This window comes from Bubalus bubalis, chromosome 3 (assembly GCF_019923935.1).
Source record: "Bubalus bubalis isolate 160015118507 breed Murrah chromosome 3, NDDB_SH_1, whole genome shotgun sequence".
NCBI lineage: Eukaryota > Metazoa > Chordata > Mammalia > Artiodactyla > Bovidae > Bubalus > Bubalus bubalis.
In genome coordinates, this window is record NC_059159.1 from 239,456 (window position 1) to 263,204 (window position 23,749).

Below are 23,749 nucleotides of genomic sequence, written 5' to 3' on the forward strand. Positions count from 1 at the left end.
CAATTCTTTGGTGCTCAGCTTTCTTTATAGTCCAAATTTCACATCCATACATGACTACAAGAAAAACCATAACTTTGACTAGACAGACCGTTGTTGGCAAATAATATCTCTGCTTTTTATTATGCTGTCTAGGTTGGTCATAACTTTCCTTCCAAGGAGCAAGCATCTCTTAATTTCATGGCTGCAATCACCATCTGCAGTGATTTTGGAGCCCCCCCCCCCTCCAAAAAATAAAGTCTGTCACTGTTTCCATTGTTCCCCCATCTATTTGCGATGAAGTGATGGGACCAGATGCCATGATCTTACTTTTCTGAATGTTGAGTTTTAAGCCAACTTTTTGACTCTCCTCTTTCACTTTCATCAAGAGGCTGTTTAGTTCTTCTTTGCCTTCTGCCATAAGGGTGGTGTTGCCTGCATATCTGAGGTTATTGATATTTCTCCCAGCAATCTTGATTCCAGCTTGTGCTTCATCCAGTCCAACGTTTCTCATGATGTATTCTGCATAGAAGTTAAATAAGCAGGGTGACAATATACAGCCTTGATGTACTCCTTTCCTGATTTGGAACCAGGCCGTTGTTTCATGCCCAGTTCTGTTGCTTCTTGACCTGCATACACACTTCAAAGAAGGCAAGTCAGGTCGTCTGGTAATCGCATCTCTTAAAGAATTTTCTACAGTTTGTTGTGATCCACACAGTTAAAGGCTTTAGCATAGTCAATAAAGCAGAAGTCGATGTTTTTCTGGAACTCTCTTGGTTTTTTGATGATCCAGCGGATGTTGGCAATTTGATCTCTGGTTTCTCTGCCTTTTCTAAATCCAGCTTGAACATCTGGAAGTTCACGGTTCACATACTGTTGAAGCCTGGCTTGGAGAATTTTGAGCTTTACTTTGCTAGTGTGAGATGAGTGCAATTGTGAGGTAGTTTGAGCATTCTTTGACAATTCCTTTCTTTGGGATTAGAATGAAAACTGACCTTTTCCAGTCCAGTGGCCACTGCTGAGTTTTCCAAATTTGCTGGCATATTGAGTACAGCACTTTCGCAGCATCATCTTTTAGGATTTGAAATCGCTCAACTGGAATTCCATCACCTCCACTAGCTTTGTTCTTAGTGATGCTTCCTAAGGCCCACTTGACTTCACATTCCAGGATGTCTGGCTCTAGGTGAGTGACCACACCATTGTGATTATCTGGGTTTTTTTGTATAGTTCTTCTGTGTATTCTTGCCACCTCATCTTAATATCTTCTGCTTCTGTTAGGTCCATACCATTTTTGTCCTTTATTGAGCCCATCTTTGCATGAAATGTTCCCTTGGTGTCCCTGATTTTCTTGAAGAGATCTCTAGTCTTCCCCATTCTTTTCTTTTCCTCTATTTCTTTGCATAAGATTTGGGAGAATGGCATTGAAACATGTATAATATCATGTATGAAACGAGTCTCCAGTCCAGGTTCGATGCACAATACTGGATGCTTGGGGCTGGTGCACTGGGACGACCCAGAGGGATGGTATGCGGAGGGAGGAGGGAGGAGGGTTCAGGATGGGGAACACATGTATACCTGTGGTGGATTCATTTCGATATTTGGCAAAACTAATACAATATTGTAAAGTTTAAAAATAAAATAAAATTAAAAAAAAAAAAAAAAGAAACTCTGCATTCTAATGGGTTTATCTTTCCTTCTCTTCTTTGCTTTTCTCGTCTCTTCTTTTCTCAGCTATTTGTAAGGCCTCCTCAGACAACCATTTTGCCTTTTTGCATTTCTTTTTATTGGGGATGGTCTTGATCCCTGCCCCCTGTACAATATCATGAGCCTCTGTCCATAGTTCTTCAAGCACTCTGTCAGATCTAATCCCTTGAATTTGTTTATCACTTCCACTGTATAATCATAAGGGATTTGATTTGGAATTGTCTAGTGGTTTTCCCTACTTTCTTCAATTTAACCCTGAATTTGGCAATAAGGAGTGCATGATCTGAGCCACAGTCAGCTCCCAGTCTTGCTTTTGCTGACTGTATAGAGCTTCTCCATCTTTGGCTGCAAAGAATATAATCAATCTGATTTCGGTATTGACCATCTGGTGATGTCCATGTATGAAGTCTTCTCCTGTGTTTGTTGGAAGAGGGTATTTGCTATGACCGGTGCATTTCTTGGCAAAACTCTATTAACCTTTGCCCTGCTTCATTCTGTACTCCAAGGCCAAATTTGCATGTTACTCCAGGTATTTCTTGACTTCCTAATTTTGCATTCCAATCACCTTTAATGAAAAGGACATCTTTTTTGGGTTTTAGTTCTAGAAGGTCTTATAGGTCTTCATAGAACCGTTCAGCTTTTTCAGCATTACTGGTTGGGGCATAGATTTATTAGGCTTCTCAAAGGACTGATGTTGAAGCTGAAACTCCTATACTTTGGCCACCTGATGCGAAGAGCTGACTCATTTGAAAAGACCCTGATGCTAGGAAAGATTGAAGGCAGGAGGAAAAGGGGACGACAGAGAATGAGATGGTTGGATGGCATCACTGACTCAGTGGACATGAGTTTGGGTAAACTCTGGGAGTTGGTGATGGACAGGGAGGCCTGGCATAGTGTGTGGGGTTCATGGGGTCTCAAAGAGCAGACACGACTGAGCGACTGAACTGAACTGAACTAAAATTTTCCCACAGTTCATGTGGGATGGTCTTGATCCCTGCCCCCTGTACAATGTCATGAACCTCCGTCCATAGTTCTTCAAACACTCTGTCAGATCTAATCCCTTGAATCTGTTTATCACTTCCACTGTGATAATGCCCTTTTCATTTTTAAAAAAATTCTTTTTTTCTTTTTGTGTTTCATCAAGCATTGTTTCTACTGCTAATGCCTTCAGGTTCACTGTTTTTCTTCTGCAATGTCTAATCTGCTCGCTCCATCTGGTGTATTTTCATCTTGGGTGTTGTAGTTTTCATTTCTGAGGTTTAGTAGTAAGGCTATTTTTGGCACAGAGTTCCAGTGGCATTCTTAAAAGAATGTTTTCAAGGAAGAACTCAAATTAAGGATTCTTTCAAGAGGTTTAGAATATCCAGTAGTTAGTTCTTATAGATTAAAAGCCTTTCACATGCATGAACTAGCGTTATTTGTCTATTATAATTGTGATTTTTTTAACCTTAATATGCTTCCTTTATTATTTATCATCCACTTATATTTAGTTTGATATCTATTACTTTTGAAAACAGAACTGCATTCTTTTCAGAATATCTTTATTTAGTTTAGATTCCTTTGCGTGCATGTGTGCTAAGTTGCTTCAGTCATTTCCAGCTCTTTGCGACCCCATGGACTGTACCCCACCAGGCTTCTCTGCACATGGGATTCTCCAGGCAGGAATACTGGAGTGGGTTGGCATGCCTTCCTCCAGGGGATCTTAGATTCCTTTACTAAATAAAATTGACAGATTATTTGGATTTTTGCTTAATTGCATTTGTAAGTGGCCAAAGTATTAAGCCATACATAGGCAGGAACACCAAGGCCTTTTCTAAGTCTAGTCTACAAAAATGAGGCTGTAAACTCCTGGAGAATGGGCAGTTATCTTTCGGATTATTTGTTTTAAGGTTATCCCTTACTGAGTCTTTGCCTTGTCAAAGAAATTTGCTTTATTTATAAACTTTCTTTCTTGCTGAGAAATTGCAACTCCAAAATTTTAAGAAGAAAACCAAAGTAGTAATACTCAATAATGGGTGAAAAAATGTTTAAAATATCCTACTTTTTGTCTAATATTGAATAGTCATTGGAATTTGTGACATCTACTGGAGACAGTGTATAACAGCTTTAAAATATTTCCTTAGGTAAAAGTGATACAAATAATCCTGGACCTGAAATTAATAAGATTCGAACACCAGAGAAAAAACCTACAGAAGCAAAACAGGTATGTGATTTACCTTTGGTGAATGCATTGTTCTCATGGATTTAATTTAATTGATCATCTTAGAATCCTGGTGTTTTATAGAAAATTATCTCCCCTTTTACGTTTTGTTGTTTGATGAGGATCTAGTGGGCACATTGCACTCTCTCCCTCTGCTGTTTCTTCGCTACATTATTTATCAGAGTACTTTTCTCAAATTATGTTATTCAGTGATAGACTCAAATTTAGAGACTTCTTATGATAAAGTAGTAAGTGAAGACATAGCTATAGTTGTGTCATTAAAAATTATCTCAGATTGGGAAGAGCTGTTACAGTGAAGGAAGACTTAACATTCTCAAGTCCCCTCTCATCACGCCTGCTGTGTCCATCCTTAACTCTTAACCTGTTTGTTCATCTGCGTCTGTACTCATGAACCAGTTAGGGAAAAGTCAAATCATGGTTGAATCAGGGCTACTGGAGATTCATGTTTCCTAATCTCAGGACACCCGTGGGGCACCTCCATGTGTCTCTTACATGTACCAGGCTCCCTTTGCCCAGTTTACTCAGCAGCTCTTTTGATGACTGGGTACCTTCTGCCATTATTCTCATGATCAGAAGATGACCTCGCCTTAGAGATTAAACCCTCAGGATTTCACCCTGCTAGCTGAGAACTTTGGACTTGACACTTTTTGTCCTCAGACACCCTTACTTCTTCATCACCAGCCTCAGAGGGAGTTTCCATGAAAACTAATGTCTCCTCTTCTAGTCACTTCCCTTCTTGTGTTTCAGAAGGAAGACAGCACTCAGTAGCTTAAAAACCTTCAGTAGCTTACCACAGTTTTTGAGATTAAAAGAAAAATGTTTATATTCAGTATTGAATCATTCAGGGTCTTGTGTACTTGGGCTGTTGAAGTTTCATTTGATGTGAAGGAGGAGGAAATTAGCATGCAAGCCTAGTTGTAGCTCTGTGTACACAAAACTTCTCATCGCCTCAGATCCAGTGTACTTTTTCTCTCCTCTCCTCTCTGTGTGTAAGCTGTTACCTTTATCTAGTATGTCTCTCCCTCACTGCAGAACTCCAACCTCTTGTAAAGATTCAGTTCAAGTGTCATCATCTCTGTGAAGGCACCTTTGATTTTCTCAGGCTGTGGGAGCTCAGGTCACGTCGTCTTACAACACCTCTGATTTTAAGTTTACGTGTTGAGGTCCTTTACTGGACTCTGAGCCAGATTTTAGCAAACTTTCTGTAAGAGGCCAAACAGTAAATTTTCAGACTTTGTGGGCCATATGGCTTCTGTTGCAACTACTCACCTCTGCCATCGTTGTGAGAAAACAGACACAGACAGCATGTAAACGAATGAGTGTGGCTGTGTTCCACTAAAACTTTTTGTACAAAAATATAGTGGACTGGAAATGGCCTGGGGGCCATGGTCTGCCAGCCCTCGCTCTGCACTCTTGATGGTACAGATACAGACTTATTGTGCCTTTAATCTCTCACACCAGGCACAGTGTCCTTGGTACGCCCTCAATAAGTGTTTGTTGAAGGAATGATGGCAAAAATTGACAGCTGAACTGATTATTCAAAGATGATATAGTACTTATTTTTTTGTTCACCTCAAAGTTAAGTTGAGACAAGTTTTTTATTTTAATGTAGATACGTTTGAGGGAAGAGATGTATAAAAGCAATAAAATCAGGAAGAAAGAACACATTTCAATTATTTATATCAGTAGTAAATAATTGGTTATCTTTCCAAGGAAGGAAGTGTAAAAAAAAAATGATGTTTTTAAAGTCAATATGCTAATAAAATAATAGTATCTCTCTTTATGACTCAGATTTAATATGCTGTTTTTTCCATTTCATCTTTCCTGATGTAAAGCATATTCTCTTATTTGATTGTCAGAAAGTGATTTACTAGGCACACAGTGCTCCTGCTCCTGCTGATAAGAATGGATCATGTCCTTTAGAAGTGCTGAGGGGAGGAGAGGTGGGCAGCCACAGGACTTAGATCTTCTGCAGCTAAAAAATATTTCTCTATTTTTTTTAGATTGATTTGGAATCAAACCCACAGAACAGAAGTCCTGAATCACGTCCTGGCATTGTTTATCCCCATCCCAAATATCATCGCAAAGATAATCTCACCCCAAGACACATAAACCTTCCTCTCCCTGCCCCCCATGCCCAGTATGCCATCCCCGGTCGTCATTTTCATCCCCTCCCCCAGCTCCCAAGACCACCCTTCCCAATTCCGCAGCAGCACGCCTTGCTGAATCAGCAGCAGAGTAACTTGCCTGAACAGCCGAGCCCCGTGCCAGCCCAGCCCAGTCAGGTGGCCCCTCAGCTGGGCCCGCCGCCGCCTCAGCTCTCCCCTGCCTACCCGGCTGGCCCCGGCAGCGCTTTTTTCAATAATGCAGTTCCCCACCGACCACAGTCCCCGCCTGCAGAGGCTGTGGTTCCCGAGCAGCAGCCCCCACCCGTGCTGCAGGAGGGCCACAGTCCCCTGCGGGCCCTCGCACAGCCCGGCCCCATCCTGCCTTCACCTCTGAACAGCTTCTCGGACGAGAGCCCCCCGGGCCTGCCGATGGGGGAGGCTTTGGGTGAGTTCTCGTGTCACTGCAGGACGGGACAGCGTCTGAGAGTGTTTACTTCAGAGACATGTGCTGTACAGTATTCATTTGACTCAGGATTGAGTAACTTCTTCACATAACGCTGGCCAAAAAATCACTTAGTGTAATAATCAGAATCTAGTTCCAAATGCTACACAGAACTAAGCGTACAGTTGGTGTCAGGTTACATCATGCTGTAGGTGAGGAGGAATCCCCATCATTACCGTGATTTAGTTACTGCAAAATTAGAAGTCCTGTTTTCTCCAAACTCACATGGTAGCCATGTGTCTGTGGAGAATATCTGATTGTAAAAATTCTTGAAGAAATTAACTGGAAACCCTAAATGCTGAAAACTTAACCTTGTTACAAATATGTTTACAGATCGTATGCACGGGAGTGTGGCTCTGGAAAGCCTGAGGCAGCAGCATGTGCGGCTTCAGCAGTGGAGCGAGCACCATGCCTATCTCAGTCAGGGCAGCCTCCCGTACGCGCACCATCACCACCCTCACCCGCACCTCCAGCACCTTCCCCAGCCGCCCGTTGGATTGCATCAGCCCCCAGTGAGAGCAGACTGGAAACTCCCCAGCAGTGCCGAAGATGAAGCAGAAACAACTGACTCACGGTCAGAAACAACTGACTCACACTCATTTCAGCAGACTGGAAAGGGCCCCTGAAATGTGGCCTGCTTACTGTTTTCTCTCTTGAATGTTGTCCGTTTAGCCTCATACTCGAATACTGTCCCAAAGAAATTGGATGCCAGCCTTCTAGGCAGCTGCTACACAGTTCTGTTGATTGACTCTAAAATACAGAACACCTTTTTAGAAGTAACTTTTGTGAAAACCTAGGCGTGGAAGGTCTGCTGTGGACCGTGCATTTATGTGGCCTCTGGCTTTGCAGTCTCTTGTGAAAGAGACATGTACCATCACTGTGGGTGTTTTTTCCGTATTCAGTCATAATGCAAAGAATGCAAAGAGAACAGAATTAAATTAGAGGTTAAAAGTTAAAAATTATAAATTTACTATCAATATATTTTTGGCACAAAATTCTACCCTCTTTTAAGTCAGATGTTTGAGTATTCAGTGCTCATTCTAAATTTGTTTTTATGGTGTATCATTTGACTGCAGTGAAGCATTTCCTAATCCCTTCTGAGTAAGATCCACTGTTACGGTGACCTTCTGTAACTGCCAGCTACCAAACGCATGGAAAGACAAGGACAGTTGCTTTTAAAGCCAAGGGGAAGAAAGAAATCAGATACTTGGGTATATTTAGTGTCTTCAGTTCAACATCTGTGGGCATTGATGCTTACTTTTGAGATGAATTAATGCTAGTTCTAGTTACTATGCTTTTGTTTGTAAAAATTACACATGTAGTTGACTAAGCTCTCCTCATATTTCATCATCCTTACATAGGTTTCAAGACTTACTCAGAGAACTGTCTAATCGTGAGCAAAGTGAAACACGGGAACTAGCTGAAATGCCACCACCTCAATCAAGACTTTTGCAATATAGACAAATTCAGACTAGGAGCCCACCAGCAGCCCCCTCGCCCCCGTCCGGCGCAGACCACAGCACCCACTTTCCAAACTTCACTGACAGCAGCAGAGACCTTGAAGTGGCCAACAGCCCGGCGTTCCCACAGCGCCTGCCGCCCCCGATGTTTAGCTCTCCTTTCTCGTTGCCATCTGAGCACCTCACCCCTCCTCTGAAATACCTGGCACCTGATGGAGCTTGGACTTTTGCTAACTTACAGCAGAATCACCTGATGGGGCCGAGTTTCCCCTACGGCCTACCTCCATTGCCTCACAGGCCCCCGCAGAACCCTTTCGTGCAAATGCAGACCCACCAGCCCGCTGTTGGCCAGGAGCCGCTCCAGCCGCTGTCCTCTCGGACAGTGTCGTCCTCTTCGCTCCCCAGCTTAGAAGAGGTGCGTTTCTTTCTTCTCCATTTCTCCTTTCAGCAGGAGTTGATTGTGAGAAAAAATCAATATTTATTGGTTTGATAATGATAGTGGACAGATCTTATTGAATTTAATAGTCTTAAATTCTTGCAACTTAAAGATTATCTTACATAAATATAATCTTTTCTTGCAACTTATTTTTCAGCTACATTTTAAAGATTTATTTGTTTTTTATTGAAGCATAGCTGCTTTAGAATATTGTGTTAGTTTCAGGTGTGCAGCAAAGCGATTTAGTTATATATATACACATATATATATTTATTAATCTGTTTTCCATTGTGGGTTACTATGAGATATTGAATACTATTCCCTGTGTTACACAGCAAATCTGTGTTGCTTATCTGTTTAATTTACAGCAGTTTGTATTAGTTAATCCCGTACTCCCAGTTTATCCCCCTTCCCCACCTTTTGATAGCCATAAGTTAATAGCCATGTTTTCTACGTCTGTGTGCCTGTTTCTGTTTTGTATATAGATTCATTTCTGTTACTTTACAGATTCTACATATAAATGGTATCATATAATACTTTGTCTGACTTCACTTAGTATGATAATCTCCAGGTCCATCCATGTTGCTGCAAATGGCAAAATTCATTTTTTTTGTAGCTGAATGGTATTCTATTTTATATATATACACACACACACACAAACATACACATACATATCTCCCACTGTGTGTGTGTGTGTGTTAGTGTTAGTTGCTCAGTTGTGTCCGACTCTTTACGACCCTGCAGACTGTAGCCCACCAGGCTCCTCTGTCCATGGGATTTCCCAGGTAAGAGTGCTGGAGTGTTTTGCCATTTCCTTCTCCAGGGGATCTTCCCAAGCCAGGAATCGAACCTGGGTCTTCCTCATTGTGGGCACATTCTTTCCTATCTGAGCCATAAGGAAAGCCCATATATATACACACACACATTTTCTTTATCCGTTTACCTGTTGATGGACACTGAGTTTGGCTATTTTAAACAGTGCTGCTATGAACACTGGGGTACATGTATCTTTTCAAATGAGAATTTTTGTCTTTTCCAGATGTGTGCCCAGGAGTGAAATGGCTAAATCATGTGGTAGCTCTAGTTTCAGTTGTTAACCAGCCTCCATACTGTTTTCCACAGTGGCTGCTGCTCCACCTTGCACTCCACAAACAGTGTAGGAGGGTGCCCCTTTCTCCACACCCTCTTTAGCATTTATTATTTGTAGACTTTTTAATGATAGCCAGTCTGACTAGTGTGAGGTGGCACCTTATTGTGGTTTTAATTTGCATTTCTCTAATAACTAGCGAGGTTGAGCATCTTTTCATGTCCATCTGTATGTCTTTGGAGAAACGTCTGTTTAGGTCTCCTGCCCATTTTTTGATTGGGTTGTTTGCTTTCTTGCCACTGAGTTGTATGAGTTATTTGTGTGCTTTGGAAATTAACCCTTTGATGGTGAGATCATTTACAAATATTTTTTTCCATTCCTTAGGTTATCTTTTCATTTTGTTGATGATTTCCTTTGCTGTGCAAAAGCTTTTAAGTTTGATTAGGTCCCATTTGTTTATTTTTGCTTTTATTTCTTTTGCCTTGAGAGATTGATGTAAGAAAATACTGCTATGCGTTATGTCCAAAAATGTTGACTGTGTTCTCTTCTGGAAGTTTTTTGTTGTCATGTCTTATATTTAGGTCTTTAAACTATCTTAAGTATATTTTTGTATGTGAGATGAGGGAGTGTTCTAATTTCATTGATTTACCTGCATGTTCTTGGAATTCGTTTTCATTTTTCCCCTGTTACTGTGCTATTTCAGACCTTGTAGAAGGGTCATTGTTAAAACATGAAGCCTTTCAGAGCATTTTGTTGTAACTGTTTTAGAATATTTAACATCTGACTCACTTGAGTCTATTCATTCAAGAAGCTTTGTCCTATTTAATCTGGGGAAATGGAATTTAGTGTCTCATCTTTTTACTTACTTTATTTTTCTTAATTACAAGTTTATTTATTAGAGTCCATGACCAGTGCTGGCTTTCTCAGCCAAGCAGTGCTTTCTCCTGTCGCCCATCCCTGTGCTTTCTTAGCCTGGGGCAGTTAACATCTGATTCCCAGACATCAGAATGTGCAGTGTTTAACACAGAATTGGCAATGCCAAACTAAGCATTTTAAGGTAAACAGAATTTTTTAAAAAATATATTGATGTTACCAAAGAGCATCCTTATGGATCTTCACAGATATAAAAATCGTAGTAATTCTAGATTATAAAACTTCAAAAATGGTACTATTTGGACTATAAAAATGTTGTCTAGCTATTCCTTTTAAGCTCAGTTATTAGAAATAAGAATGTGTAAAGTTCGTGTTATCATTGTCAATCACAGATGTCTTAAAACAGGGTAAACATTTAGAATTTGAGATATGAAAATTCTTTTTATATAAAATTTTTTTTTACTTCATTTTGGTGGTTCCTTAGTGATTTCTAAAGGCTTTAGAAATAATTTATTCATATTTTGCAAGTTTTCTGCTGTAGATGCTGATTAAAAAGTTAGGTGTCATAGGGACATTTATATATATCTTAATTTCTGTTTTGGAGGTAATTTGTTCCAATTCACTATTTTATTCATTTGAAAGTATCCATTTTAGAGTAAAATTTAATGGATTTTTGTATATGCACAATATCATGCAGCAACCACCACCATCTAATTTTAGAACATTTTTGTCACCCTAAGAGAATCGCCGTAGCCATGGAGCAGTTACTCCTCAACCCTCTCTGCCTCCAGTCCCCATCAACTCATAATCTGTTTCCTGACTCTGTAGAGACTTTTGGTATAAATGGAGTCATACATGTGGTCTTCTGTGTCGTCTTTCATTTAGCGTCATGCTTCTGAAGCTCATCCACTTTGTAGCATGTATCGATACCTCATAATTCTTCATGGCTGAGTGATATTCTGTTGTATAGATATACTGCCATTTGTTTATCTTTTCATCATTTGATGAACATTTGGGTTGTTTCTTTTTTTTTTTTTCTTTTGCTATTATGAATAATATATCTATGTGCATTCATGAACAAATTTTGTGTGAAAGTATATTTTCAGTTCTCTTGTACCTGTAATTCTTGGGTCATATGGTAACTCTGTTTTTGAGGGGCAGCCAAACTGTTTTCCACAGTGTCTTGCATCATTTTATATTCTAATTTGTTCTTTAAAAAAAAAAATTATAGCCATCCTAGTGGGTGTGAAATAGTATTTCATTTTGATTTGCATTTCCCTAACAACTAATGATGCTGAACATCTTCTAATATGTGTATTGGCCATTTGTACATCTTCTTTGGAGAAATGTCTATTCAGATCCTTTGCTTTGAAAGACAATTGTCTTTGTGTTGTGGAGCCATAAGAGTTTTTATGTATATCTTAATTACTAGGTTCTTATCACATAATTTGGAGAAGGCAATGGCACCCCACTCCAGTACTCTTGCCTGGAAAATCCCATGGATGGAGGAGCCTGGTAGGCTGCAGTCCATGGGGTCACTAAGAGTCGGACACGACTGAGCGATTTCACTTTCACTTTTCACTTTCATGCATTGGAGAAGGAAATGGCAACCCACTCCAGTGTTCTTGCCTGGAGAATCCCAGGGACGGGGGAGCCTGGTGGGCTGCCAGACGTCTATGGGGTCGCACAGAGTCGGACCCGACTGAAGCGACTTAGCAGCAGCAATAGCAGTATCACATAATTTGCAATATTTCCTCCCATTTTGTGGACTGTCTTTTCACCCTCTTGAGAGTATCCTTTGATGCAGCAAAGGCTTTAATTTAGATAAGGTCCAATTCATCTGTTTTTTCTTTGGTCATCATGCTTCTGGTGTCATGTCTAAGAAATGTTTGTCTACTCCAAGGTCACAGAGATTTACATCTACCTTTCCTAGTTTTATAGTTTTAGTTCTTACGTTTAATTCTCTGATTCATTCTGAAATAATTTTTGTGCATTTTATGAGGTAGGTGTCTTAATTCATTATTTTGCGTGTGGTTGTTGAGTTTTCTTTGCACCATTTGTTGAAAAGACTGTTCTTTTTCCAGTTTATGGTCTTAGCAACCTTGTCAAACATCAACTGACCCTAGACCTTTGGGTTTACAGCTCGACTCCTAAGTTCTGTTCATTGATCTCTGTCCTTATGCCGACCACACTGGCTTATATTACCGTCTGTGGCTTTGTCCTGAGTTTCCTGTTTGGAAGTATGAGCCTTTGTACTTTGTTCTTCTGTTTCAAGATAGTTTTGGCTATTTTGGGTTCTTTGAATTACCATATTGAACTTAAGAGTAGTTTGTCAGTTTCTGCAAAAAAGAGCAAGCTGGGATTTTAAAAGGGATTGCTTTAAATTTGTAGATTAACTTGGGAAGTATAGACATCTTAACAATATAAAGTCTTCTGGTACCTGAACAGGAGATGTCTTTGAAAATTTCTTTCAGTAGTGTTTTTTAATTTTCCAATTATTTCTTACACTTCCTTTGTTAAATTTATTCCAAGTATATTTTTTGTGTTATTTTAAATGTTTTCTTAATTTCATTTTTTTTTTGATTGTTCACTACTAGTGTTTAGAAATACAGTTGACTGTGTATTGATTGTATATCTTCAAACTTGCAGAGCTCTTTATTAGCTCTAATAGATTTTTTTTGTGGGTAATTTGGATTTTTTTATATAGAAGATAATGTCATCTACAAATATAATTTTGTTCTTTCTTTCTAACGTAGATGTCTTTTATTTCTTTTTCTTGCTTAATTGCCCTGGCCAGAACTTCTAGTTTAATGTCTAAGGTATATATTTGGCAAAATTAGAGAAAACAAATATTGCTGGGTTCTGTTTCCCAAATTTCCTGCTGTTATTGATTTCTTCTGATTTCATACCATGTGGTTGGAAAACATACTTTGTATAATTCTATTATTTAAAAATTTTTGAGACTGGTTTGATGCGCCTGAAACACTGGTGCCCTGGAGAAGAATGTGTGCTTTGCTGTTGATGGATGGAGGGTTCTGTGGACTTGTTAGGTCTTTTTGGTTTATATTGTTGTTCACAATTTCTCTTTCCCTTGGATCTGTGTTCAGGTCTTATATCTGTTATTGAAAGGAGAATGTTGGAGTCTCTAGCTGTTGTTGTTGAATTGTCTATTTCTCCTTTTAATTCTGTCAGTTTATACTTCATCATGTTATTTTGGAGTTCTGTCCTTAGGTTTTATATATTTATAGTTGTTATATCATCTTGATACATTAACCTTTCATCATTATATGATGTCCTTTGACTCTCATAACAATTTTTGTCTTCAAGTGTGTTTTTTTCTGACATTTGTATAGCCACTCCAGCTCACTTTTGGTTATTGTTTGCATGGACTGTCTTTTTCTCATCTTTTTGCTTTTTTATTTTGTTGTCATTTGTCGATTGACATTTCTGAACTAATTTTTTAATTTTAAGTTTTGAAGTAATTTTTTAAAGTCTGTAATTGTTATTTGTGGCCTCTTGATGTTTTTCTTCAAAGGGCTGAGTAATTGACTAATCATTGCCAAGAGATCTCCTTAAAGGCTCAGGACCAAAGACATTGTCCAGTTTTGCAGAGGGTGTGTGTGTGTGTCTGTGTGTGCACTTTGCACACTGAGCTGGGCAGTTCACATGGCTGCTTTAACTTTCACTTCTGCCTCTCCAGGCTCTAGCTCAGCCAGAGGGGAGAACTCTTCAGGCCTGTCCTGAGTGGGTGCACAGCATGTCTGTGGTCTTCTGGATTCCCAGGAAGGAATAGGTCAGAGCTAGTCAAGGTCTTTCTTCCCTGAAATATCATATATCTTGGCCTTTCCTCCGAAGCCTTCTGGCTGGTCTGTTGCACAGTCCAGTTGCTGCCCATTGCTTCAGGCAGCAGCAACTAACGCATTTGCCTTGTCAGTACTTTGCATACGGCCCCTTCGGCACTGGCTGAGTTCTGGGGTCGATAAGATAAGTCAGGTGTTGTTTTGTACCAGAAAGGCCGAAATAAATAATTACAGCTCTGTGGCAGTGAGGCCCTTCTGCTCTGATACCGGTGCTGGAAAATGGAGGGTCTTATTTTTAAGGCTACTAGGGGAATGGGACTAGGGTAAGTTAAAGTACCACAAATCTTGCTGTTCTTACTAAGTTTTCCTGGTTTTTCTTGAGTAAGTGTTCCCCGGGTTGCTGCAAGCTTTAATTTTCTGAATTCCAAGAAAGTTGATTGTGACAGTTTTTGTCAGTTTTTTCATTGCTTTTGTGGTGTTCCTTATTCCACCATTTTTACTGCTAGCACTTGTGATACTTTAACTAGTCAAATGAATTCATAATGTGTGGGGGAAGTAGCATGCCAAAGTTTTTATACGGTTTTATAAAGTTTCATACTTTGGTAAATAATGCTGAATACTGAATAGTATACTTAAAATCATTGATCTGTTTAAACGTTTCTTAGTTTTGGAATTTAGTTCTTTATACCTTCAAGCTCTTAACATTTGTTATTACTGTTTAGCTGTGAGGGTATGAATAAGTGCTTTCAATTGTCTTTGGGTTCTCAGAGTAAAATTACTTTTGCAAAAATATTTGGTCATCTTTATTTTGATGCATGCGATTCACGAATGATGACTAACTTGCAACACTGAAGAAAATACCTTGACAAAGAAAAGTATTTTTACCACATTTGCAGGTTTTGATGTTTTCAGTACAATAGGATAACTTGTGTGTGTTGTGTTGTAAAGGTGATTTTGCATGAATCGTCTCACAGAATGAATGGTTTGTGTGTGTGTTGTTTATTTCTAACCTTTTTAAATAATTTCTTTAACGTTGACAACAGAAAAATGTATTATTTCCTCACCTGCTGTGAATTCCTTCATTGCTAGGAGCCTTGATAGATGAGGCTTAAGCAGAATGAAAATACCCAGATGTGAGCAGCTAGCTTGAGCAGACGGGTTTTCATACTGTGTTTTGCTTGTTTTTTCTTTTTTATAATAATTTTGATTTTGTTTTAACAAAAGATGTACCTGTTCAGCATGGAAAGTGTGGAAGCTAGAGCAATTATTCCTAATTTTGTCATACCAAGATAGCTACTGTAATGCCAGGAAGGAGGAAATTTCCTCTGCCCTTCTAGGTTCTTCCAGCTGGCCTAAGAATTAAATTGACATGATGAAACAGATGAGTAGGAGAAACATCAAACCAGGTTTAATAACTGTCTGTACATGGGTGAGATCCAAGAAAACTGAGTAACTCACCAAAATGGTTGAAGCCCTTACCTCAGGTACCGTCTTCAACTGAAGACTAAAGGATGTGGGGTAGCTGGGTGTTCTGAGTGGAGGAGGGCAGCTAGCTGACTAGGAGAGGGGAAAAGCACAGGTGTGGTTTGGTGCTTGCCCACAGCGCAGAGGCAAGGGGACTGGAGAGGAATCTTGACAGACAGACTTTGCTGGCTTCCTCCCTGGCTGGACCCCTGGTTCGCACTGTATTTCTCTCAGGCCCTCTAGCTGCATTCTTTTAGACGGTGAAGGGGAAGGGAGGTTCTTCCTGAGTCTTCCAGGCCTTACAGACAATCAGCCTAATGAATCCTCATTCCAGAGACGGTTTGGGGGCCACTTTTGTTCTCCTGCAGTGACAGGTAGCACTTCGTAGCACTCACAGATGAGAGCACGCGACTGATTAGTGGAGGGGGATTGCTTGTTGAAGATACGAAACAACTTTTTCCCTAGTTGCTGTGCTCAGTTATGTCACCCCATCAGACCTTTCTCCCCACCAGGTCAAGATCCCTAAAGGTGACCTTCATGCTATTCTGCGACACTCTTTGCAACTTAAAACTCATAGAATTTTTAGTATTTTTAGGTGCTTAAAGCTTTACTCCATCAGTTTCCCTTACCTGCTTCACTGGGCCCTCAGCTGCCTGGATGAGGCTGGGGCTCTGGCTTTATCAGAGGTGTCTGCGCCCTCTCCCACGTCTAATTCTTTGCCACTGTGATGGAGTAAGGAGAACAAAGGGCAAAGGGTCTTCCTTACCTGGCCCAGGTTACAGACCACTCCTGATTGGCTCCAGTTTGATTTCAAATTTCAGTGTAAGCTTGAGGTTATGATTCAGTTTTCTCCAAATATTTAGCCAGTTGTTTTCATGCTCTTTATTAAATTATTGCATTTTCATGGAATAGAATAGTAGCTTTCTTGTCAAATACTAAATTCTTTCTAACAGCACTGAAATGCAAAGAGAAACAATAGAAGTTAACTCTGACTTCTGAGCTTCCAAGGATTCAGTTTCTAGTATTTTGGTGTGACTCGGATTTTTTCAGGGGTGATTTTGATCTGAGTGGGTTTCCACTTTGCACGATAACTTTAGAATCTAATCTCTGAGATGCGGTTCTTCAGTATATACTGCAGTGTTTCTGGACTTCATCTTTTTGCCTCATCTGTCTATGTGTTTCTGTACCAGAATTTCACTGTTTTAATTTTTGAGGCTTTCTGGTCTTCTGATTGGATGGTGTGAAGTGTCTCCCTTATTACTTCTTTTTTTTCTTCCAGTCACTGTTCAAAAGTGCAGGACAGAGGAGGTTATTCTCTGTTTTTTTGTACTAGAAACTTAGAATACCTGTTTGAACACCTCCCCCTGAGACAGAAGCTAAAACCTTTCTGAGGTTTTAATTTTAGTTACATTGAGTGGGTAGCTTACATTGGAGGAATTTTGTCTTTAAAAATATTTTAAACCTCTGACTTAGGAACTGGTACAGTCGCCAATATTTTATTTCTTTTTTCCTTCTTCCCTCCCTCCCTTCCTTTTTTCTTTGTTTTCTGAATGTTCCTCTGTAAAATTCTGTAATATTTTCATTTCTGGTTGAATGTATCCTTAGATTGGTTTTTCCTTGCTGTTTGTTATGAATAGGACCTTCTTTTCCGCATTGTACTTTCTAGTCATTTTGTCTTGAGAGACAAATCCTCATTCTTCTTAGGTGGAGATAGTTTTATCATGTAAAAAGCTTTTGTTTGACATAGAGCCAGCACTGCTGATACTGCTGCAGAGCCAGGTTCTTGTCATTTAAGATGTACTTACCATGAGATAGTTTGTTTAAAAGTGCTCAATTAGTAATAAATGGAAAATTCTTTTTAAAATGCCATTGTAAAAGTCTCCAAATGTTTATGAAGCTGTACATGTTTGTGCTGCAGTGGTGGTGCAGGTGGCCTGCTAAAGAAAACACAATTCTTGTAAGTCGCCAGTTTTGATCGGCTTCCTATAAATCAGCATTTACTTATACCATCTTAGAGATGACGTGTAAGTCTGTATGATGTTATCTGCTTTGAAATAATTCTGTCTTATATGTAGGCTTTTGAACAAAGACACTTTTGACCTATCTGTTTATTTTCATTTTTTCTTTGAATCAACTCTAGTTTTGAGCTTAGTTTTCAGTACTATTTTCAGGAAGTACTTGTCCTTCAGTTCTCGATTTCAATGCTGTTGTCTGATCATCCTCCCATCCCCCCACCCCAGCTCTCCAGCCAGGTCTCCTTCTGTGGAACACGGTATTACTGTACAGATGGAGCCGGAAGGCTATATTTTTGGCTGATTGACGTGTTCTGCCTGTCCTGACTTTAAAGGTGGATGACGATAGCTCGTGATTGATGTTGCATAACCAGGTAGTGCTGTCTTCTCAGAGAGCGCGTCACTGCGTGGTCTCACAAACGTCTAATGCGTATAACAGAGACAGTGATCGACAGATTAATAAATCAGACCTCTATTCATGCTCAAATTATCAAAGCTAATCATTTAAATGAGATGTTCTGTTTTAATTAAGGTTTCTGGCACCGTAGTTAATGAGACTTGGAATTTCCACCAGAGCATTTAGCTCTTCCTTAGTGATCAGCTTTGATAGTATAATTGTAAGTAGAGCCCTGATTCATTAAGTTGCTAACCTCTCCCCCGGTTTTTATTGATACATATACACGTGAAATGAATGGCCAGCTAACCCTATATATTAGAGATGGACCTTTTAAGACAGTGGTAAGCAGACTGTGAATTTTTACTTAAACTGACAGCAGTCTTTAAAAATAGAAATTCATACATGAAATTAGTCATTTAGCTTTTTCTTCTTAAATGTATTTGGAACTTTAGCATTATACTTTGATTTTTAGAAGGAAATATTAGCAGTAGACTTAGAAAATAATGATCATATGTTTAGCAACATAATGAATTCACAGTTTAAACACGAAGAATGTTTGTAAACACACAATATGTGTGAAGCTGATACTGAACCCAGGTGTAAGGATCTCTGACAGAGGAAAATAAGACTTTAAGGAGTAAGCAGTGAAATTATTTCAATTATTATTTTTATTTTTTATTATTATTATTTTATTTATTATTATTTTTATTATTTTATTTATTATGATTTCAATTATTAGACCTGAGGACTCTAAAATTAAATCTGCATGCCAGTCATTGAGTTGCCATCTAAAAGTAACAGAATATTTGGATTGGCAGGAGATGTAGGTAGAAAGAGTAGTCTCTTTAGGAAAAAAATGAGAGCTGGGCAAAAACAACAGGAAACAAAAAATGGTCAGGAAATAAGAAAAGAAGAAACAAAATAAATGCTGAAAAGTATAACTTATATATTTAAACAGCCTAAGGGTCCTAAGTGTCAGTCAGTTCAGTTCAGTCGCTCAGTCGTGTCCGACTCTTTGCAACCCCATGAATCGCAGCACGCCAGGCCTCCCTGTCCATCACCATCTCCCGGAGTTCACTCAGACTCACGTCCATCAAGTCAGTGATGCCATCCAGCCATCTCATCCTCTGTCATCCCCTTCTCCTCCTGCCCCCAATCCCTCCCAGCATCAGAGTCTTTTCCAATGAGTCAGCTCTTCACATGAGGTGGCCAAAGTACTGGAGTTTCAGCTTTAGCATCATTCCTTCCAAAGAAATCCCAGGGCTGATCTCCTTCAGAATGGACTGGTTGGATCTCCTTGCAGTCCAAGGGACTCTCAAGAGTCTTCTCCAACACCACAGTTCAAAAGCATCAATTCTTCGGCGCTCAGTTTTCTTCACAGTCCAACTCTGACATCCATACATGACCACAGGAAAAACCATAGCCTAGGTGGAAATAAAAGGACATTCTCTGTCAAAAATACATAAATTTTTTATAGGCAAGGGATCTTTTTCTCAAATTTTTGTTAGCGAGCCCTTCTTTCTCAACGTACTTCATAGGAATTTCCGTCTGGGGGAAAAATCTGAAATTCTGAGCTCATTGTGCGTAATGGATTTCATTGTGTTGGAAGAGTGTGATTTCCTCATTTCTGTCTCACGACAGGGGACCAGGGGGACCAGTGTGGTTCTCCCTCAGAGTTTTATTTGGCAGAGGATGGTACACCCTCAAAGCATGAGGGCCTTGCTTTCTCTGTTTATAGGTTTTGTCTCTTCCCCAGAGCCTGCCTTATGCAAATGAGGGCTAGCCTGGAAGGGGGAGTGTTTGTTTCACTTGAGGTTCTCACTCAGGTCAGTGGATTTTTCCTTTGTTCCCTTCTCGAGGACTTTTCCTTTTGTCTTTTAGCCACCGCCATTGTGGACTCCTTGTTCCTATTCTAACTACCTAACAATTGTAATCAATTAGCATGCTCTCAGTAGTTTTTTTTTTTAATTTAAGTAACTTAAATAGGCTTTATATGGCATAACACTTTATTTTAGCAGATACATCAAATTGTTGATGATTGTTAAAGTTGATGGATTATGTTTGGATATTTTAATAATAAAAAGTTTAAATATATTGTCATTGATTAGAACTTTGATTTATTGAAGACTTTAAAGTAAAACTTAGAACACTGGAATTAGCTGAGGCCTTGAAGATCATTTATTCTACCTCTTCCTTTTAAGGCTGTAACAGACATTAGTTTTGTACTTGAGTAGAACAACAACCACCCTTCACACATAAAGCCTTTAGAATGTGATCCCCTACAGTTTTTGATTGTGCTGAACACTCAGGGCATGGTCATGAAAAGAAGCGCTTCATTTTGATTCTGAGAGCTAAGCTTCTTCGGGGCAGACCTCGGTAAGAGGGGCACGCTGTGCGAGCTGCTGTGGCCATTCGTTCACGCCCTGCCCGTCCAAGTGGGCAGAGCAGACAGAAGCTGGGTCGCTCCACCCAATACCATAAAGTAATAACTTCAACAAAGAAATTTCAAATGTACTGATTAAATTCACAGTTGACAGTAGTTAGAATGGTTAATATTCTAGAAAATAGGAAATTCAGAATGATCTTAACCATTGGGAGAAAAAATACCTTTAAAGTAGAGTAAAACTAAAGTTGAATTTAGATACTATACATAAAGACAGAAAAACAGTAAAAATATATGAGAAAGGATTGATGAGGCGGAAGTGTTGTCACTTGCCTTTTTCATCCAGTAGCTAAAACTTTGGAAATGCAGAAGTGACCCGGACATTCCTTCTTTGACAGTGAGAGTCTCTCCTCCCTCCCCTCCCTTCCTTTCTGCTTCAGGGCAGCCAGTCCAGGCCCATTCCCTTCCCCAGTTGATATCCTTGTGGTTCTGTCTGTGGTGATCACTCACATGCTTCCTCTACAGTTTTCCCCATTTAATTGACCTGACAATATCTGCTTGTGGTGTCTTACATTTTATCCCCCACAAATCCTGCTATTTCTGTGCCTATTTATCTCTCTCTCTTCTTTGTAATCTAACGTCCAGTTCCTGATTTCCGATTATTTGTAACAACAAAGGTAAAAGGAAGTTCCCTCCCAGTCATAATTGTTGCAGAAGGGGAATCCCTTCCAGGGCCTGAAACTGGGCTCTTGTCTGACACTCGGAAACGAATTGTCTGAGGGGACACATGTGCTGACAAAGCAAGAGATTTTATTGAGCAGGGCCCCCCGAGGAGAGCAGCAGGGTAAGGGAACCCAGGAGAACAGCTCTGCCTCAAGGCTCACAGTCTTGGCGTTTATGGTGATGGCATTAGCTTCCGGGTTGTCTTTAGCCAATCATTCTGACTCAGTCCTTCCTGGTGGTGCACGCCTTGTTCAGCCAAGATGGATGCCAGAGAGAAGGATTCTGGGAGGTGGTCAGACATGTGGTGTTTCTTTTTGACCTTTCCCGAACTCTTCCGGTTGATGGTAGCTTATTAGTTCCGTGTTCCTTACCAGGCCCTCCTGTCGTAAAACAACTCATGCAAACAGTTGCTATGGTGCCTGGCCACGGTGGGCGGTTTCCATCAGTGTGCTTCCCCTAACAGTAATGACTAGAAACTGAACAGCAAATCTGTTATTATAGGGAGAGGGGGAGGGGGAAATAAAAAGCCAGTCCCATCCTGTCATTTAAGATCTAGCATGAAGTTTCTTTTATGTTAGGTTAACAACAGACCCTTCCAGTGTTCTAACGGCTGTGTGTGCCGAACTCATTCTATTCTCACAGTCCTAAGAGCTGCGTACTCTGGGTTATGAAGATACACGTACGGTTGAAGTTCCCAAGAGGTGAAGTCAGTTGTCCAGGGTGATGTTCCCAGTAAAAGCAGCCTGAAGTCTACCCAGAGAGTCTGGCCATAGACTGAGGCTGGACAACTCACTCTGCTACATCCTGCCTTGCTGTTAGGACTGAGATTGAGCCGTGGTCACAAAAGTCAGGCCAGGAAACTTGTAGGTCACTTAAGGAGTTTCTGGCAAATGCATCCTGACAGAGGGCTAAAGAAATTTTCATGCGATGTAGGGAAGAGAAAAACGTTAATTTTAAGTTTCAGACATACAAAGGATTGGTTGAAGACGAATGAATGTTCCGTTTTAGTTGAAGACAGTTTAAAGGAAGGCTGCAGTGGGGCCAAGCAGGTGCACCTCTTTGGGGGTGGGAACCCTGCCTTGCCATCAGGTCTAAGGAATAATAAACCAGGAGGTTGTGAAGGGCCCACAAGATGAGTCTCAAATGGATGAGTATGTTCAAGATATTGTGGTTCAATTGGTTGTGACTATAATATCCCCTTTTAATTTTGAGCAGTATGTTTCTTCATGCTTAATTTAATGTTACCTAAAATGTTGATGGAACTTTGGAACTGAAGACAGGTGCTTCAGCCCCATATCTTACAAACAAGAAAGCAGAGTTAGAAATGAGATGCATCATGTGATAGGACTGCCTGCCAAGGGCCAGAACTGCGTTTGAATCGAGGTCTCCATACACCATGTCCACAGCTCAGGCTGCTTTGTGGGGGTGTTTCATAGTCACAGAAGAGAGTGGTTTTGAGAATTTCTACTTTTACAGTGAGATTGCTGTGTTCATAGGAGAGTAGGGTGTCAATTTCACAGATTTATGAAATGTCCTTCTTCTTTGTGTAGTATGAACCCAGAGGACCGGGTCGGCCCTTGTACCAAAGAAGAATCTCATCTAGCTCAGCGCAGCCTTGTTCTGAAGAAGCAAGCACTCCTCAAGACAGTCTTGCTCAGCGTAAAGAGCTTCAGGACCATAATAACCAGTCTTCTTTCACCTTTTCCTCCCCGGAGTCCTGGGTAAACGCCACCTCATCCACCCCCTATCAGAACATTCCGTGCAATGGATCCAGCAGGCCAGCCCAGCCTAGAGAGCTGGCAGGTAAGGCAGGGTTGGTGTGGCCAGAGCTGCAGTGCCAACTGGTCAGCTCCCGCTGTTGATGGCGTTTTTCTTCTCCCATTTCTTCCGTTTGCATGATTGTCTTTGAACAGTAGTTAGTGGTCATTGCTTACAGCTGTGCCTCAGGACTCATTAATTTAGGACCATATAGGTTCCATATATATGATCTGGAAGGTAAGTAATCTATCAGTATTTGGGAACTGATTATTTTGATGATTGTAACCTGTGAATGGGTGAAAGAAGTAAGGGCAACAAAAATATATTTCTAAATAGAATCACCTTTGCTTGGGAAGAGCTTGCTTTCGGGATTTTTGTCTCTTTTTTTTTTTTTTCCAGTAGGGTCTAATATTTTGACATTTAGAAATCCAGAGTTTGTTTCTTGTATTCTGATGAAGTAAGAAATCCAAATCCAAAGAAGAAAAAGAAGACATAGGAAGGCGTTGGAACAGACGTGGCTGTGAACTTGTATGGTGGGAAGTCTGAACACCATTGTCTTTCCTTTGTCTCCTTTTTTTTTATGTTGACTGTAAAGAAACGTTAAATGTAAAGAATGGTATTATTTGATTGTCTGATCTATAGCCTTCTCTTTGTAGGCTGTAAGTGTTGATCTTGGTGAACAAGTCTGTAATCGTTGGTAAATTTCTGCCTTGGTAGCATCAACCTTTGTGTTTTGTTAATTTTATTCCTCGTTAGAATGTGAATCCATTGTTTCTGTAACTGACCCATTTTGGAGCATGTGCATACAAGCATATTTTTAGAACAAGAGGTATGGTAGATCAGAA

The 23,749-nt window shown here is 40.1% G+C and overlaps 1 protein-coding gene across 9 annotated transcripts in view; it reads left to right on the forward strand.

Annotated features, from left to right (window-relative positions):
* HELZ (helicase with zinc finger) overlaps positions 1–23,749 on the forward strand; it is a 151,135-nt gene that overhangs the window by 115,568 nt on the left and 11,818 nt on the right. For all 9 annotated transcript variants that reach the window (XM_025279311.3, XM_025279314.3, XM_006046260.4 and 6 more), the window contains 5 exons: positions 3,804–3,883; positions 5,905–6,454; positions 6,845–7,085; positions 7,873–8,386; positions 22,697–22,949. In XM_025279311.3, coding sequence (XP_025135096.3) covers positions 3,804–3,883; positions 5,905–6,454; positions 6,845–7,085; positions 7,873–8,386; positions 22,697–22,949 — 1,638 coding nt within the window. The remainder of the gene's footprint in view (positions 1–3,803; positions 3,884–5,904; positions 6,455–6,844; positions 7,086–7,872; positions 8,387–22,696; positions 22,950–23,749) is intronic.